Genomic DNA, 18,696 nt, shown 5'->3' on the forward strand with positions numbered 1-18,696 from the left:
ATTTTAGGTTTTAAGGGCCGAATTGAGCTCGGAATTAGCAAAAAAATAACGCAAGTATCTCGTTTTGTGTAACAAAAATGTATCGATTTGTGGGAAACTGTAAATATGAGACACTTACGTTATTTTTTTTTGCTAATTCCGAGCTCAATTCGAGTTCCTAAGGGCTAAAATGACCCCTAAAACCTTAACTGAAGATATTTCAACATGTAAACCGATGAAAAAATTAAATCGGGCTGCAATTTACAATTTATACGGACTTTTGGGCTGCAATTTGCAAAAAAAAAAAATTAAATGGCTGCAATTTGCAAAATACGAACTTTAAATGGCTGCAATTTGCAAATTTTCCAATAAATTATGCCGCATTTTATAATACGAGTATTGTATTTCGAATGTACCGTCCACATCAGCATAATTTTTTTTTAAGCTTGTTTGGCATTTTTTTTTCAATTTCTACTTTTTTTTTTTAACCAAAAACAAGAAATAAGAAAAAGTTATTTTCACTTTTCTGTTTCCACTTATCAAAATTATCGTGATTTGACTAATTTATGATTCATTATATGATTTAAAAAAAACCAAAAACCAAAAACAACAGTAATGCCAAACGAACCCTCAATTAGCGGTTTCATTAAGTGTATATATGCAAAATTGACTTTTGTCTTATCGTATTTAAGAAAAAATATAGTTTTGTAAATGATATTTGTTAAAATCTTTAAAATTTCATATTGAATATTTTTTTTTTTTTTTTTTTTGGTAGGTAAGGAAATTCCTCCCCCAAATTGTCATTAGTAGGGATTGAACCTACAACTTCATGGTTGGAAAGTGCTTTCTTTCCTAAGATCAAGCTAAATTTGGTTTGTAAAAATGTTTTTCTTAGAAATAAACAAAAATACAAGGGGAGTACTCAGCAAACAAATACGAAGTACTTACTACGGGTGCTCCTCGACTTAAATACTAACTCCATTACATATTATTTGTAACTTTATGGTATTATTTATAACATATAAAATATTATAAAATTACAAATAATATGAAACGAAAATAGTAAGCTTAATGTAGCCTCACCGTAGAGGTAAGCTAGCAAGAAACATAAAGCAAAGATCCATCTAAAATAACGATGCCAATACGACAATTAACAGTCCAAACATGACGATCAAAAAACCACGACTGAGACTTTCTTCCCACTATCTTCATCCTCAACTCCACTTCTATCGTCGGCTTCGGCGCCCTCTTTAATCCATACATAACCGGAATATACCCCAAGCCCACCGTAGACAGCGGAACCGGGTTAACATTTATAGAAGCCTCCATGACGTTCTCCAGACCGGCGGCGACAAATCTACCGGGGATGAACAAGGAGCCAACTTGTTTACCGGCGTAGAAGACATCGGCTGTGCTGCTAGAGTAAGAGAAGTCGGAGCGTGTAGGGTTCGAAACCGTGCCTTCGAAGGATAAGATGAAGCTAACGGTGGAGCCACTGTAAGAGCCGATGAAGGTTGGGATTTGGACGTTGTAGATGGAGAGGGAGAGGTGTCTTGGTTTGTAGTTGATGTACAAGGAGATTAAGATTGAAAAGAGGATGGTTATTGATATAAGGATCATGGATTTTGATGAGTTACTAGTAAATTCATGTTCATGATTATGAACATGATCAAAATCATGTGGTGTTTGATGAGGATATGGAGGAAGGTGAGGTTCTTCATTGACCATTGTTAAAGGGTTGTAATTTGGATTGTTGTTGTTGGAAGGAATTGGCTAGTTAAGAGGGTAAATAATGGATTTGAGAGTCAAATGGGAGGAGACTTGAGTGTGTAGTGGGGTTGTTAATTGTTATAGTCAAGTCTATATTAGTTCTTTAATTAAAAGTTAAAGTTCTAATCATTATGTTTTTTAAAAAATGATGGAAAAGATTTTATGGGATAAGTTTGATGGAGTATGCTGGAGTTGTACGGCTAGCTAGCACCTTGTTTAAACTCACAAAACAATTTTACTGTATGTAGAGGTTGTTAAGCGGAAAATAAGAAATTAAATTGTGTGTAGTATATGTAATATTCACTTTATGAAGAGTTTGTGTTGAATTTTGTAAATTTGTTTGTTTATGTTTTTTCGTTAAATAGAGGCTTGATGTAAATTTATTAACAAAAAAAGATTAAATAAAGTGAGCAATTTTCTTAGGGAGTGAGAGAGAATGTTTTTTACTACCTCTATTACATATTACGTGCAACTTTTGGTCATTATTTGTGAGATATTAAAATTTCAAAGTTGCACATAATATGCAACAGGGATAGTGATAAAATTCCTAATAATAATACTCTCATATTCGAACAGTTGTACTCACATTATGCCATTGAAAGCACTAAATGAGCTAATATAAAATGCGATTCATGCAAGATGCATCACCCTCAAATTTTCCTCAACCTCTTTACAAAAAAAGGTCAGAGAATGATGCTTAATTTCAGCGAGCAGGACTGTTGGAGTAAACTTTACTAAAAGATGAATGGAAACTAAATTTCCTTAAACTACGAGCTCCATTAGTGAGGTAGTAATGCTCCCTATCTTCCAATACATTGTAAACTTCTTAGGAGTATCATGTTAGATTCATGAGTATGATAAGCTGAAACACACATAAATTTCTATCACGTACCGGCTGTTGATAACAAATAAGATACGTTGAGATTTTAGCCAACTAAACTAGTTGTCGTTGGGTACTTCGATTATAACAATGCTAAGCAAGGAACAGAAGAGCAAAACATTTCCCACATTAGTGAAATTTAAACTGAAAACCAATTCAATATTCTACAATGGAGTAAGTTAAACTTTGTACAATTACAGCAAACTAATAAACTAATCCGCCATTAAAAATTCCTTCCAAAAAAAAAACACAAATCCCAAAAAACATTCCTTCTAAAAAAAACCCAGTAAAGTTAGCAAGAATTCCCTTCTAACAATGGAAACCAAGCACAGATCCATCAGAAACAGCAACAGAAATTCGACAATCACAACCAATTTCAACATGATGACTAATAACCCACAAAACTCTCACTCTTCCCACCATTTCCAACCTCATTTCAAGCTCCATTGTAGGCTTCACTCTCTCTATCCCATCCGTCACCGGAATATTCCCCACCATCGCCGGAATATTCCCTTCCGGCGCCGTCGCCGGTCCCGTTCTCGAGATCGGAAAAGCCTGAACGGAGAACGTTGCAGCAATGTACTCCGTATTACCGGCGGAGATTTTTCCGGCGGGAATGAACATGAACCCGATTTGATTACCGGCGTAGAGGAGTTGAAGGGAGTTGTCGAAGTGGGAGAAGACGGCGTGGTTGGTGTTTTTGACGGCGGCGTAGAGGGAGAAGGTGAAGCTGACGGCGGAAGCGTTGGAGGAGAGAGTGAAGGAAGGGAGTTGGATGGCGGTGACGGAGATGGTGGGGTCTTTGGGTTTGAAGAGGGAGAAGTAAACGATGAAGACGATGATGATGAGGAAGAGGAGGAAGATGGTGGCTACAATGCAGGAGGCTAGGGTGGTTCGGTTGGGTTTGGGGGGTTTTGGTGGGCGGCGGTGTGGTGGTGGTGGGTGGTGGTGTGGTGGATGGTGTGGTGGTGGTGGGTGGCGGTATGGTGGGTGGTGTGGTGGTTTGGTGGGGTGGTTCATAGTGGGTTTAGTTTGTGTGTTTGGATGTTTGAGAATTGAGAGTGGTTTGGTTTGAAAGAAGGGGGTGATTGTGGAGGGAAATGAGAGTGGATGATGAGGAAGTCAAAAGAGAGGGGAGTGTGTGTGGGGAGAGTCAAGTAATAAAGTGTGAAAGTGTGACTTTTCTTTTTGTGTTTTCTTGGGTTTTGTGTTTTCAATAAAAAAACAAAATAAAAAAATATTGTCACGTAGGGAGGAGTGGAGGACTATATGTAGTTCAAATGTTCAATAAGTTCATATCTTATAGTTCATGATGTTCATGTGAAGTGATTGCATGATTGGATTGTATAGGTTGTGTGGTTTGGTTGTGAATTGAGGTGGATTGGTGATATGGAGTTTATTTGATTGTGGTTGTCATGAGCCTAACAAAATTTGGCTTAATTTGAAAAGAACATTAATAGAGGCGGATCTAGAAAGGTACATAGAGGTATAATTGTCTTTCTAGTAATTTTAAAGTAATAACATTGATAAAGATTAAACTATATATTGATAGAAATCTACGAAGTAATCCGTAGTTTATAATAGCAATTCGCTTCCTGGATTTTAAAGGCTAATGTTTAAGTAATATATATTCACATTATTGTCTTTGTTTAGATATATTTTAACATATATTAACGTTATTTGTTGTTTTTATATCTTTCCTTTGGTAAACTACACGGTTAACTTTTGATAGAAATTCCAACTTCATATGCTCAACCAAACAATGTTAATCAAAATTTAGGAAGTGAAAATATATAGAAATTGTGCATGTAAGGAAAAATGTAACTTTTTATGTTCAATCAAACGACCACATTAAACTAAGTTAACATATTAGGTTTGAGTATATGCCTTTCAAAAAAGAAAGATTATATAAAATGTACTTTGTAATAAATATGATTAAAATATGCAAAATTACAATGCATGACAGAAATTTGAAGCTAAAAAGGCAAACATTGGGTTGTTGAATGTTGTGATGAGAAACATTGAGCCATGGAAATTATGTTACCCCTGCCTGGATGGACAATGCAATGCTAGACAAACATGGTGGATTTTTTTTAAGTTTTATGCTTCGATCACCTATCCCTAGAACCAATGGAGAGGGACTCGATGCTAATTTGTTGTCTTTAATCATATCTTAATTAATTAAATCATTTGCACTTATATACTCGTACTTAATTAATCACTAATCAATGTTTGTGCAATATTGATTGTCTGGAGTATTATATTTCTAAACAATAATATTCCCAAAAAATTGTATGGACTATGGAGTACTCCGTTTTTTTTTTTTTTTTTGTGTTGAGAAATGGAGTACTCCGTATTATTCTATGAGTAGTATTTCTAAACAATAATTTTTCGGGAAAAAAATTTGAAAAAGTTTTTCTAAACAAGAAATCGTATTTTTTTTAAAAAAAAAAGGATATTGGCCCAACTAGATGGTAGTAGAAGCCCAAGAAAAGAATGTCACTGACTGTTATTGAGCCCAATTTTCAACAATTCCACTAACAATAATAAATGAGAGTGAGGGATAGCTCAAGTGGTAAGAGTTTCTCTCCCGGTTTTAGGAGATTCTGGGATCGATTTTCACCCCCGCCCTTGTGGCTCTCTAAACACCAAAAAAAAAAATCTATTGAAGTGTTGACGAATGTACAACATAATATTTGTCTAGATGCATATCAACATATAAATATACTTTATTCTACATAAGTTTCTATTGAAGTGTTGACGAATGTATCAATGTACAAAGAAAAATCTTAGTAATAAAACTTCTTATATGGAGTAAATGCGTTGCCATCATCGCTTTAACTATAGAGATCTTTTTTTGAAAGAGATTTAAATCATTATCACTAATAGAAACAATATATATGTGTGATACACTGATACCGAACAAGCACATATATAGACATAGATTTCTTCGAGTAGAAGGCACAATAAAACAAACTTGGTAGTCATAATTATGATTTGTAGTAGTAAAACGAAAACAGGTAGAAATGTTGTATATTCATGATTATCTTCCTCTCTAACAGCTTTCCATATACATTCCATTTTGCAGAATTACCTTATTCATCATAGTCATCAATGTTAAAACTTTAAGTAAATCTGTGTATTGCTGATTGTAAATCCAAGTTAGAAACAAGATCACAGTAAAATCTATGTGCAGAGCGTCTGACAAATTCAGCATGTGATACTTCGTATTATACATTCAACTGCTCTTTATTGCAAACTGAGGAAACACCAAAAGCATGATTTCATTCAATTGGAGCTAGATCAACATAATAACTGAATAATTTTCCAGAAATATAAGGAAATAGCAAGGTTTAACTATACAAAAACCGCTGCGATTCATTACAGAAATCAGACCTTATATGTTGGATCTGATAGTTGTCTTATTTCATAATGGCATTCTTCTGTTCTCTGATACAAGTTTAAAATTTATCGCTTCAAAGACCAGAAGCAACAAATAATCTCAAGACAAATCCCACAAGGCACGGGGCAATCAGTCCCTCCAAAACTGGACTGCTAAAGCTTTCAGACTATACATAACATACAATACAATGATAATAGATACTCTGTAGTATTACTTAAAGATGGCTATATAACACATCTCATTAGTTACTTCAGCTCAGCTAGCCGCATATCCATGACTTGGGAAACAGTTTCAAGAAAACCTTCTTCGCTCATTTCAGGAATTGACTGTCTCTGAGCTTCACTAACAATTTCTTCAATAACAGATTCCCTGGTCAGATTTTCCCGGCACATGATGTTTCCGATGGCAAAAGGGGTCAGGCCTTTCTCTGCTCCTTTCTTCAACAACATCGTGGAGATGCGTAGAGTACGAGCACACTCAATAGGTACATCCCAACCATGAAACTTCAACAAAGCAAGGTCTTGTTCAGCATCAAGTGATTTTATGTACTTAATGGTCTCCGGGGAGAAGGATTGACGGGCTTGTGGCCAGTATAGCCAATCAAACGTGCAATCCTCAAACTGCCAAAAGAAGAAGGCTTGAATTAAAAGGCTCAAACCACATTCATATAATGATGAAGTATTAGTGTGCATGCATGCTATTAAAGTACATGGCTACAGGTCAAGCAGAATATAACCAACATCAGATTTCATGTTATTGGTGCCTGTAAGATTCATATTGGCTAATGTTATTCACATAGAACAAACTATAACATGGCAGCCATAAACTTGTAATGTGTTCATAAAGTTGTATTCCAGATTTCACGTAGTAATTTCAACTTACCATTAAAATCACAAGATTATAATGTAAATTTTCCAAGTACTCATGGTTGTATGTTTCCTATTTCCACAAAAATTATAGAAACAATGTGCGCAGTTATCATAATGTATTGTGTAAATAGCATCGGTTATGACTAACGAGAGATTGTGCATGATACAGTCAAATAAATTCTCTTTTCTTAGTCCAAGAGGGCTTTATCCTAAATAACAAACACAAGATATAGAAGCAATGAAAGCGATAGGGGGAAGAAAAAATCTTACACTGTCAGGCAGGCAGTAGCCTTGATCAATTGGAATAAGTTCAATTCGGCCATCTTCAGCATTTTTCTTATAAAGAATATTCCCAGCATGCCTATCAGCATTGGCCAACCTCAGGTCAAGGACGCTGATCTTGTGAACTTCTTCCACAGGGAAAGCTTGAGGACCAATATCCTCGCAATTACCATCATTCTCCTTGAACATTTGCAAAGATCCAATCTTCACATCATTCGATGTGCATTCAAACCCTTCTGGGTGGTTGAATCCCTTGTGCAAACACCGGACCATTGCAGTAGGAGGCACCCCAGAAAAACCTACTACATCACGAGATGATGAGCGAGGCCCATCCTTTGGATAATCTAGAAGGTAAGCAGCAACTTCTCTCAATGCACCCTCCCCGACTTTCGTTCCCCTTTTCAGCCCTTCACCATTTTCTGAGATGGGAAGGCCTTGTGGGTTATTGACAGCCATAGGCTCCTCATCAGTGGGCTTGAACACAGCTACAATCTTCTGTCCTGAGGGATCTAGCATGAAATAGGCTCCTCCAGTGCCTTCAGTGGACTTAATTGGTTGTTTACCCTTATCTAAGCCATCAAATGATGAGTTAATCAAGTCCTGTATTGCTGATGTTAATTCAATCTCAGGATTAACAATGACAGGTTCTAACAAAAAATCTCTACTAGGCGCCTTCTTAGATAAAGGACGCAGCTCACCAGATGGTTTCTTGCATTCATCACTTTTATCCCTAGGCCTAATATCCGATGCCACTACCGAAAGTTCAACATCTTTTTCAACCGGAATAGCCCTAACTTTGGCTGATCTCTTAACCAGCAAATGGATAACACCATCATTGGTCTTAGAAATGTCATTAATTAGCCTCTGATCCTTAAGCCTCTCACCTTGACAAAAGAGTTCTTGATCATTAACATCAACAAATCCCTTTCCTTCCTTAAAGATTCTTTGCTTAAGGTACCCAACATTTCGATACCTATCGACTTGCAACTCGAACTCCTTCCCACAAGCTGTGCTAACTATGATGGCTAGGAGATCAGATAGCTTAAGGACCAAATGCAACACATCCCCACCAGTGACACCATATTCCTTAACTAGGCAATCATTCCGGGCCAACTCCCTACCTCCATACACAAGTTTTTGTTTCTTAACTACAAACCCTTTACAAGTTTGGATCCTGAGTTTAACAGATGCAATCGAATCGGATTCCAAAACCCGAATAGGAATCACAGACCCGGCAACACTAAGATATACTAAAATCGACTCGTTCGAGTGCAAATCCACCCGGTTATCAGCATAACCGGGGAAATGCACCATATTTTCGTGAATGGAACTCAAAGCAATACCAGCACCAGCAGACATTGTCCTTAAATTCCCCTTAAATTGCACCCCAAGAACCCTTTTTTTTTTCTTCAGCTTTTCTCTTTTAATGAGTATATTTACAACATTAAAAGATTCTAGCCTAGATTACAAATTGAACTGGCCTAATTCCTTGAAGATTGGCCAATATAGCAAACAAAATTAAATTTAAAATACCCTATATGAAAAAAGAAGACCCTAATTATTCAAACAAAACTATGAACAAATTTACATTTTACAGATTATTAAGAAGAGTTTTATTATATGGCCTCTTTACACACAAGGGCAAAACTAAAAATCATAAACAAAAATAGATATAACCTTAATTGAATAAGATGGAAGGAATCTGAAGTTTTCAATTGCTAGACCCAGAAAAATCCAACCTACATTCTTAACTATTCTCCCTTCTCTTCAATCAAAAATTAATAATAAATCAAACCCAGTTGATAATCAACAACAAATCACAAAAAAATGAAGCGAAAAATTAACCAAGTAAAAAAATTTAAGCGTTTGAAAGCAGAGGAAATTAATTTTCTGGAAGAGGGAGAAAATGGATTCTTACCAGGGAAAACGGGAAGAATCGAGGAAAAAATGAAGGAGAATGAGGGGATTAAATGGTGAAAACAAGAGATACCCAGATGTCAGTCAATTAACGAACAATTGAAAAACAGGTAATTTTACCCAGATTAGGATTTGATACATTTTTGGATTGAGAATTTTTGTTGATTCCAAATTGAACGAAGTTTTCGCCGAAAATTGAGCTAAGAGAGAGTGAGAGGAAGAGAGAGTATGGGGTAGCCGTTGGCTTTATATGTACAAATTTTGACTGACAGAAATAATGGATTTTAATTTTGGGCAACGACTAGTGTTAATTTGTTTTGCCAGGATAATAATTAACAGCATTTATTTTGACTGGTTTAGGAGGACTCATTGACTCCATAGGTGGAGGATGTAGAGGCTAACATTTTACATCCGAATGTACCATGGATACTACGAAATATTCGGAAAATTCTATACTTGATTTTTTTATGTCAAAATATATCGTACTAGATCCGGGTTAAAGTGGTGATTTGAGAATTTAAGACAGATGTTAGCACAATTCAATGTAAGTAGATCGATTGTGCCTTGTGCGGGTGTATACTTGAGCTGAATCCATAGTGAGTGCGCTTAGTTGGATATAGTGGAGCACATGAGCTATCAATTTGTGTTAACACTTTGAAATTCTTGATTAGCACTGATTTAGTATTTAAACTTTATTCGGTCAACATTAAATATTTTTGGCGCGTATATGCCAATAAGTGTTGATGTATGATGATCACATATGCCATCTCACAAATCTTGTGTATTGTTAACAAACTCCAATCCTCTTTGTGAGCATATGAATAGCATGTGTCAATGAGGTAATCAAATTTATGATGGTTTCAGTTGCAGGATATAGTAATTTAATGTTGTCGGAAATGGTGAAACACAGTAACAATCGTCTACATATTGATCCCTTCGCCTCATTCAATTGCCATTTGTCATCACATACCACTTGATAATTTAAGTACTTGCGTTTTAAAACATTTATGTCATACTTTTCTCACAACATTTAATGTCATTAAGAAGCTGCAAATCAATTATACAACTCCAATAACCTCCTTAAGAAACTAATTAAAGGCCACAAAATTTTAAAGCATATTAACACCATTTCATAGATCTAAAAGGCTAAAAGCAAATGGTATAAACAATTTTGAAGATGGTGAACATGTTATATTACACTTTCACTAGAGGAAGTCGGCAATGTGAACATAACTTGTTATTTTACAAGGATATTCAGAATTCCAAGAACTAGTTCTACAAGAAACATTTGAAAACTGCTGTTAAATTAACAAGAGACAAAAGTAAAAGCTTGTATGGGTGCACGATTTTGTTCTACCTTTTCACTGAATATGACACATTATACAATCTCTTTTAAATATTAAAGCCTGCAATCAATTTGAAAGTGAAGTTTTTGCAACTTTTTTAGACTGTTTCTATGATTAACGGTGTTAAAAATTCTGTTAAACTATTTGTGTAAAAGTAAACTGTGTAATTGTGAAAAGATCCGTTAATACTCCCGTTGTAACTTGTAAGTTTGTAAACGCTCGTCAACTGTGATACCAAACAGAAGGAGCGGCCTCCCAGAATATGTCCCTTTCCTTTTTAGTTGCATCTATATTTTGATGCTTGCATTTAAACTAAGAAGCTGAGTGCCTGAGTATTCTCGCTTTCAGATGATGTCTCGAATGTTGTTAATGAGGAAAAACTTACATCATAACGTGATAAATAAATTAATGTACTTCGTGTAGTTTTACGGAAATAATGACTTTAACGTCGTAGGTTTTTATAGTATAGCCATCTAAAAACTACTTTGTGATAAATAGTGGTCTCTAATTATCAAACAATGCGTATTAAGAACAATCACACATATAATATCATATTACGACGTTGGCTGTTATGAAAATTTGACATATTTATACTAGGGGTGAGCTTAACAGGGTACCTTGTAAAAATATTAGGACCCGGAATCGGAACCTGTTGCAACAGGTTCTTAAAAATAGAAATCGGAACCGGAACCTGTTGCAACAGGTTCCTAAGAATTGAGAACCGGAACCAAAACCTGCAGGTTCCGGTTCCTAAAAAGGGTACCCTATCTGTCAAAGCAAGTTTAATAGTTACTTGATAATAAATTGTGACAATTTTTTATTTTTTTAAAATAGATGATCACAATAAAAGCTTACAACTTTAGTGTAGTACTTCAAATATAACAAACCAACACTAATTGTCTAGAATTTTTAATACCATATAGTTTCGGTTTCATGTACCCTATAGGGAACCTGTACTAACAGGGTACCCTACAGGTTCTAGATCCAAAATTTTATTACCTGGAACCGGAACCTGATCAACAGGTTCCGGGTTTGGAACCTGTGGTTCCTAACAGGTTCCGATTCCATATCAGAGTACTCTGAATTTTTGCTCACCCCTAATTTATACTATCAATATAAGGAAATCAAAATGATTCGTATAGACAATTGAGATTTTCTAACATGTCGTACGTGTATGATCAATCCCACTGAAATTGAGTTAAGAAGAAAGAATGAAAAAGGAAATAAATTTTACAAATGATCAAACTTAAACTCTATGGATTTGGAGATGATATGATTTTCAATAGAATATTGATTGTATAAGGAAAAAGAAAGAACATCTGATCTTCTGAATTGTCTGATTATGAAACAAAAGAATAATAATATATAATGGTTTAAATAATACTCATAATGCCGTTGCTGGCGGGTGCGCCCATTTAAAGCTTAAAATAGCAACATACAATGAACCAGTATAGTATACATTGCACATACAGTGAACGACGAGGATATCTGGCAATCAAAGCATGGATGTTTGCGCTTTTTGTCATACAATTATCCTTAGATTTTACTTGTAGATATATACTCATCAGCCATTGCTCATTACAGTATCAAATATGGACTATACGTCTCTTTATAATATAAAGTATAAGATGGATATTTTGAATGACAATTATATGATCTTAGTTTAATATTTTATTCGTTCCTAAATACTTAACACAGTTAAACTTGACACACATGTCAATACTAGTTTGAGGGCAAGTTCACTTCAACTTAATTTCAGTTCAATTCAGCTTCTATCATTTCAACTCAATTCAACAAATGTGATTAGGCCCTAAGTCTAGAAATATATGATTAGATATTAGTAAACTTTGTAATCATTCAAAAGCGTGCAATATTGAAATTTGATTCACTCCCTTCCATTAGGGTATAGGATAATAACATCCTCTCATTTCTTAATCTAAAATTTTCAAACTTAAGATTATAACACCTAAAATTAGTAAAAATCTCTCCAAAAACAATTGTCTTTCCTATCTTTTGCCCAATGGTTAATTGGACATATGGACTTAAGCTCTCAATTTTTATACAGTAGTCATTTTTTTAAAAATAGAGATGTTAGCTAGTGTAGTCGTGTACTAATATTTTTTGTAACTAATGCTGACAGGCCTAATTAAATATTAAAGATATAAGCAGATAAGCTCATGAAATCCAAACCGACCAAATGTTGAAAATGAATAATAGATGTATTCATGTGTATCATCTTTAATCATACAAATTAAATATTAAAGTGTTGTCGGGCGAACATAATTAAACAGATAATATAAATCGCTGATACTGTATGAGTGAATGAGTGATATACTGATATCCTCGGAAGGCATATGCATATCAAATGCAAAATGATATTCGATAATTCATGGAAAATTGACTTTATGTAAGGCAAAAAACGTCTACTTTTGGGCCAGCTAAACTAAGCGACCTCAGGCCAAAATCTATCTATATGTTGGTTATGATTGATGTCATGGACACTTAATTAAATGTTTGTTTGGATTATTGATTGTGGCCTTGTGGGTATCCTAGGTCATTGGGTGGGTCGGGTGCGGACGTTCAAGAGTAGACAATCCATTGATAGCTCAAAGCGAGTTGAATCAATGTGGGACATAGATGGGCGGGAGAGATCGTTATATACGTCTGGGTGTACGTTACCCTCATAAACATTTTGTTAACTAAATTTAGGTTAGTTGGATGCACAATATACGAGTGTGTATAAAATATTTCACTTGGGCGGACCAATAAACAACTAAGGAAATAGAATAAAGAGAGACATAAGATATGTGAATTTTTTTTATTTTTTTTAAATAAAATGTTACACGGAGATTAAACTTTACTCTTAAGTATTTAAAATTTAATGCTTTCAATAAAAAAGTGAAAATGATATACATAGCCCTTATCCGTTACGTATTATTTACAACGATTTGACATAAAATCGAGAAGAAAAATGTCTAATAGTTGCAAATAATATGTAACGGAGGTAATATATAAACATTAAAAACTCTTGAAAATTGTACAAATTTAGAAAATGACAAAAAAATACACTAATTACGCTAATCTACAGGGGTATTTTTGTCATAAATTTCTAATTTTATACATATCTTTAGCAAATTAGCAATCTAGCATTACCCTTTAAAATTATCTTTTTTTTTTTTTTTATTATTATTATTATTATTATTATTATTATTTTTTTTTTTTTTTATGAATTAGGCTATTGTTTTGGGCCCATATCAACTTTATCCAATACATTGTCCATCGATAGTCATGTGACTCATGTCCAAGAAAAGCCTATTTTTTACATTGACCAAACGACCCAACTTGAAATAATCAAATAAGGCAACTCAATAAAGCTATAAGTACAAGTACTCAATAATCTTGTCAAAAAAAAAAGTGGTCAATAAATAAGGCCATAAACACATGCAATACTTGACAACACCTGTTTAGGAGGGAAACCCCATGAATGTTGTTCTGAAACCAAAAAAATCCAATATTACCATAATCCATGAATTAAATAAGCGGTTACCTAGACAGGGAGGTAGCGAAAAGCAGAGCAGCGAGAGTTGAGATGATAGTGTTGAGAAGAAAAAGGAGTGACAAGCACCTCCTTAGATTGATTAATGTTGACTTTGACTTGGACAAGATGAACAGGGGTAGTGGGGGAATAGTCTACCATATCAACGGATGAAACGAACAAGCATAGCAAGCCATTGCCCCGATGATGTAAATGTTTAAATCGATGATGGAGATAATATTTACAGTCCTCATGAACAGACTCAGCCTCAGGGGACAGTCGAACATTCAACCATTGTTTGGTTTCTGTATCATATGCCATAAAGAATCCCTTTGATTTGGGGTCATGAACATAGATAACCCCATCAGCCATAGTCACAGGGTTTCTTCCCTCACACCATCCTATAAAGTCTTGAGTCACACATTCCCATCGATCAAGACTCGGATAGTAGGCATACATCGTTGAGATATTGTTGAAGCACGCGATCATTCTGTTGTTCTTGTAATCCGCCAAAATTGGATGCTCCATCAGTGTAGGGTGGTTCAGAGCCTCCTCGTCGTTGCCGTTGCCGTGTGATATATTCGTATTTTATCAAAAATTATAATTCAATTTGTACATCTGATATATTCGTATTTTATCAAAAATAAAACTCTAAACCAAATATTTTATTCTAAAATTTTATCCAAATAGAATTCTAAACCAACTTTTTTTTTTTAATCTTTGTCTATTTAATTCTATCCAACATGGCACGACACTTGGCAAAAAGTTGGAACGCCAAGTGTCGTTGCCTCGTAACTTGGCTGAAAGGCACGACACTTGGCAAAAAGTTGGAACGCCAAGTGTCGTTGCCTCGTAACTTGGCTAAAAGTTTAACTTTATATATTAGTTATATGATATGATATCATATCATATAATTTTAAGAAAATTTTAGAAAATAACACCACAAAAAAAACACAAATTTTGATAATAACACCTAAAAAAAAAACTTTTATTATAACACCACAAAAAAAAACCAAAAAGTTGATTTCACCACCACTTAACGGATTTTTGGATGGAATCCGTTAGTGGGCCCATAACAGACACGTGTCACTATCCTATTGGTTTTAAAAAAATTAATAGAAAAAAAAAAGAAAAAACACTAGTAGAAAAATTCAAAAAGGCAACCCCCTTTTGGCACCGGTTTAAGCCAAACCGGTGCCAAAACCCGACCCAAAAATGGGCGGGATTAAAAAAGTTGGTAAAAGGCACCGGTTCAACTCAAACCGGTGCCAAAAAACTAAAAAGCACCGGTTTGAACCGGTGCCTTAGTGAACCGGTGGTTTTTTTTAAACAAAAAAAAAACCGGCCCTTTATTTCATTCATTCCCTCCTTTCTTCCCCCTTCTTTCTTCCTCCTTTCCTTAACCATTCACCTGGCCTTCACTGTTTCATTCGAAAAACCCAAACCAGAAAACCACCACTGCTGCCTTCGTCCCCTCCTTTTCCCTCCACCACTGCTGCCACCTTGAACACCACCAGAAAACCCATAACCTAGTCTCCGTCCCCTCCTTTTCCCTCCATCTCTGCTGTTCGAATTGAAGAAGCCGCGCCGCAGCCCTGCTGTTCGAATTGAAGAAGCCTCAGTCTGCCGCCGCGCCGCAGCGCTGTTCTCTTCTTCTCTTCTCCTCTTCTCTGCCGGCGCGCCACCTTCGACCCTTCTTTTGATGCACCACCTTCAACCGCCGCGCTGCAGCCCTGCTCTTCTTTTCCTGCGTACAGCACCGCCTTCTTTTGCTCTTCTCATCAAATTCACCTTCTTTTGCTGCACCGCCTCCATCTCCGCGTACAGCAGCACGCCTCCACCTCCATCAACACGTACAACAGCACGCCTCCACCTCCACCAGCGCGCACAGTCTTCCAACTAATTTAGGGTAAGTTTTTTTTTTTTGTTAAAAATTGAACAATTATTTTGAAATATGTAATTCTATTATTTTCAATAGCATTTTGAACAATTATTGTTAAGAAAATTAAAGTCAAGGAATGTATATAATTTTTTTCTAATTTTTTTAATTTTTGGATTGGTTGTTTATTTAGAAATTTTGAATACATATTATACATTAGAGTAATTTTGTATGTTTAGAGTAATTTTGAATACATATTATAGATTAGAGTAATTTTGCATTACCTTGTACCTTAGTTGAAAAATTTGTATGTTTTAATGGTTTATTTTGAGGTTGATTTAATGATTAATTATGAATATAATAGAGATTAGTAAAAATGTTACTTAATTAGTTGAGTTTTTGTATGTTTTAATGTGTAATTTTAGGTTGTTTTAATGGGTAATTGTGAATATATTAAAGAATTAGTGACCTTGCTTCTAATTAGTTGTGAATAAATTAGAAAATTGTGAATAAATTAGAGAATTGTGATTACATTATAGATTTGTGAATAATTTAGAGAATTGTGATTAAATTAGAGAATTGTGCATAAATTAGAGAAATAGTGATATTGCCACTTAATTAGTTGTGAATAAATTAAAGAATTATGAATACATTAGAGAATTGTGAATAAATTAGAGAATTGTGAATACATTAGAGATTTGTGAATATATTAGAGAATTAGTGACGTTGCTAATTTTTGTTTTTTTAATATATAGATTCATATGTGAATTGAAGCAAGAGTTTAATTAGCTTGAGGACTACGTACATATTGAGCTCAAGTGGGTAGTTGCTATATTGCAATTGGTATGACTACTAAACTTTACTTAGCTATATTTCTTTCTATTCATCCATTTAATAAAAGTTTATTCATGAAATTGCAACTTGTGTATTGTTTAATTGCAAATAAATACAACAATATATAAAATACTTGAATTGCATCATCATATGCCTAGATACCCGTTCAAGGCTTTCTCATTAGGAGAAAGTCTTGAATAGTCCCCGGTTGGGACTGTTCTTGAATGTGTACTCTCACTTAGGTGGTGAATGTATGTTTTCTTTTCGATTTTAAGGAACATCTCGGTTTACCATTTCCTCACTATGTTCTCTGGGTACATATGTGGGTAATTAATTATCTACATCGTGTACTTGGAGAACTAGGGGGAAATGTTGCCGGATTTTCCTTAAAATTGGAAAGTTGACATACATTCACTAGTGAGAGTAGACATTCAAGGATGGGTTAGGTTGGAGTGATAAGGACCCTTTGGAAACATGCATTTTTTCACTATATGAATGGTATATTCATGTTTTGTACTTGAATTTGATTTACATAAAATATGTAGCACTTACACATTATAATTATATGGTGCTATATATATGTTTAGAGACAATTTACTAAATGGAGAAGGATCGTGGTTGGATGTATGGTAGACGCGATACATTGGAATTTTGGAATGGGGTTCAAGAGTTTTGCGAGAGGGCTTTAGCTTATCAACGCACACTGGGAGGCAAAGGCCTTTATTGTCCTTGTGTTGATTGTAATTGTGTGAATGTGGTCGATAGTGTTGAAATCATTAGAGATCATGTATTATGTCGTGGGTTTAGGCAATTTTACCATGTGTGGATTTGGCACGGAGAAAGTGGAGAGTACAGTGGGGATCTTGATCGGAATGATGTGCGTGTTAGAAGCAATGAGATTCATGTGGACGAGGAATACGAGAATGATGAGTATATTGTTGATAATGGTGAGGATGGAGCCGATGAAGATCAGGGGGATGAGGTCGAGGATGAACAAGTGGATGAGATGTTGCAAGGTGTTGAAGGTGAAGTGTTTGAATTATTATCGGAGGCTTCCAAAAAGCCTTTGTATCCCGGGTGCAAAAAATACTCCAAACTATCGGCCGTGCTAACACTTTTCAACATTAAGTCGAAGCATGGGTGGACGGACATTAGTTTTACTTCTTTGTTGACTGCATTAAGTGATATGTTGCCTCATGGGAATGAAATTCCTAAGTCTTATTATTACGCAAAGAAGCTCATGTGTCCCTTTGGTTTGGAGTATAAGAAGATACATGCATGTCCTAATGACTGTATTTTGTATCAAAATGAGTATGAAAAACTGCAGGAGTGTCCACGATGCAAGCGGTCGCGGTACAAGCGCATGAGTTGCAATCCTGGCACGGAGGGACCTCCTGCTAAGGTGTTGTGGTATCTTCCCATTATTCCAAGGTTTAAGCGTCTGTTCTCAATACCAAAAGACGCTAAAAACTTGAGGTGGCATGCAGAGGGAAGAAAGAAAAACAGAATGCTGAAGCATCCAGCTGATCCACAGTGGAAGAACATTGATTTGAAGTTTGAGGAATTTGGTAATGAAGTCAGAAATTTAAGGCTTGGGTTGTGCACGGACGGGATGAATCCATTTGGCACTCTAAGTACCCAACACAGCACATGGCCGGTACTTTTAGTGATTTATAATTTTCCTCCTTGGCTGTGCATGAAACGTAAGTATTTAATGCTTTCATTGCTAATAACTGGTCCTAAGCAACCTGGAAACGACATAGATGTTTACCTTGCGCCGCTTATTGACGACTTGAGAAAGATGTGGGACGAAGGGGTTTCCGTTTTCGATGCTCATCAGAACGAGATGTTCACATTGCGTGCAGCCCTTATGTGGACCATGAATGACTTCCCTGCATATGGCAACTTGTGTGGGTACAAGGTCAAAGGGAAAAAATCATGCCCTATATGTATTGATGACACATCAAGCGTATACCTGACTCATTCTCACAAAGATGTGTAC

The 18,696-nt window shown here is 35.4% G+C and overlaps 3 protein-coding genes across 3 annotated transcripts; all 3 read right to left on the bottom strand.

The window, feature by feature from the left end:
* Positions 1 to 1,074: 1,074 nt before the first annotated feature.
* LOC110722514 lies at positions 1,075 to 1,707 on the bottom strand. Its single transcript, XM_021901784.1, has one exon. It carries the CDS (start codon positions 1,705 to 1,707, stop codon positions 1,075 to 1,077), a length of 633 nt encoding a protein of 210 aa, XP_021757476.1.
* A 774-nt stretch (positions 1,708 to 2,481) lies between these two features.
* On the bottom strand, positions 2,482 to 4,140 carry LOC110722570. The gene has a single exon (XM_021901834.1). It carries the CDS (start codon positions 3,647 to 3,649, stop codon positions 2,939 to 2,941), a length of 711 nt encoding a protein of 236 aa, XP_021757526.1. The 5' UTR covers positions 3,650 to 4,140; the 3' UTR covers positions 2,482 to 2,938.
* Positions 4,141 to 5,988: 1,848 nt separating this feature from the next.
* Positions 5,989 to 9,417, bottom strand: LOC110722701 (phosphatidylinositol 4-kinase gamma 4-like). Its single transcript, XM_021901986.1, has 2 exons — positions 7,172 to 9,417; positions 5,989 to 6,652 (listed from the first exon to the last, which is right to left on the bottom strand). Exons 1-2 carry the CDS (start codon positions 8,540 to 8,542, stop codon positions 6,278 to 6,280), a joined length of 1,746 nt encoding a protein of 581 aa, XP_021757678.1. The 5' UTR covers positions 8,543 to 9,417; the 3' UTR covers positions 5,989 to 6,277.
* Between the last annotated feature and the right edge of the window lie 9,279 nt (positions 9,418 to 18,696).

The sequence above is a fragment of the Chenopodium quinoa genome, unplaced genomic scaffold, assembly GCF_001683475.1.
Source record: "Chenopodium quinoa cultivar QQ74 unplaced genomic scaffold, ASM168347v1, whole genome shotgun sequence".
Classification (NCBI taxonomy): Eukaryota; Viridiplantae; Streptophyta; class Magnoliopsida; order Caryophyllales; family Amaranthaceae; genus Chenopodium; species Chenopodium quinoa.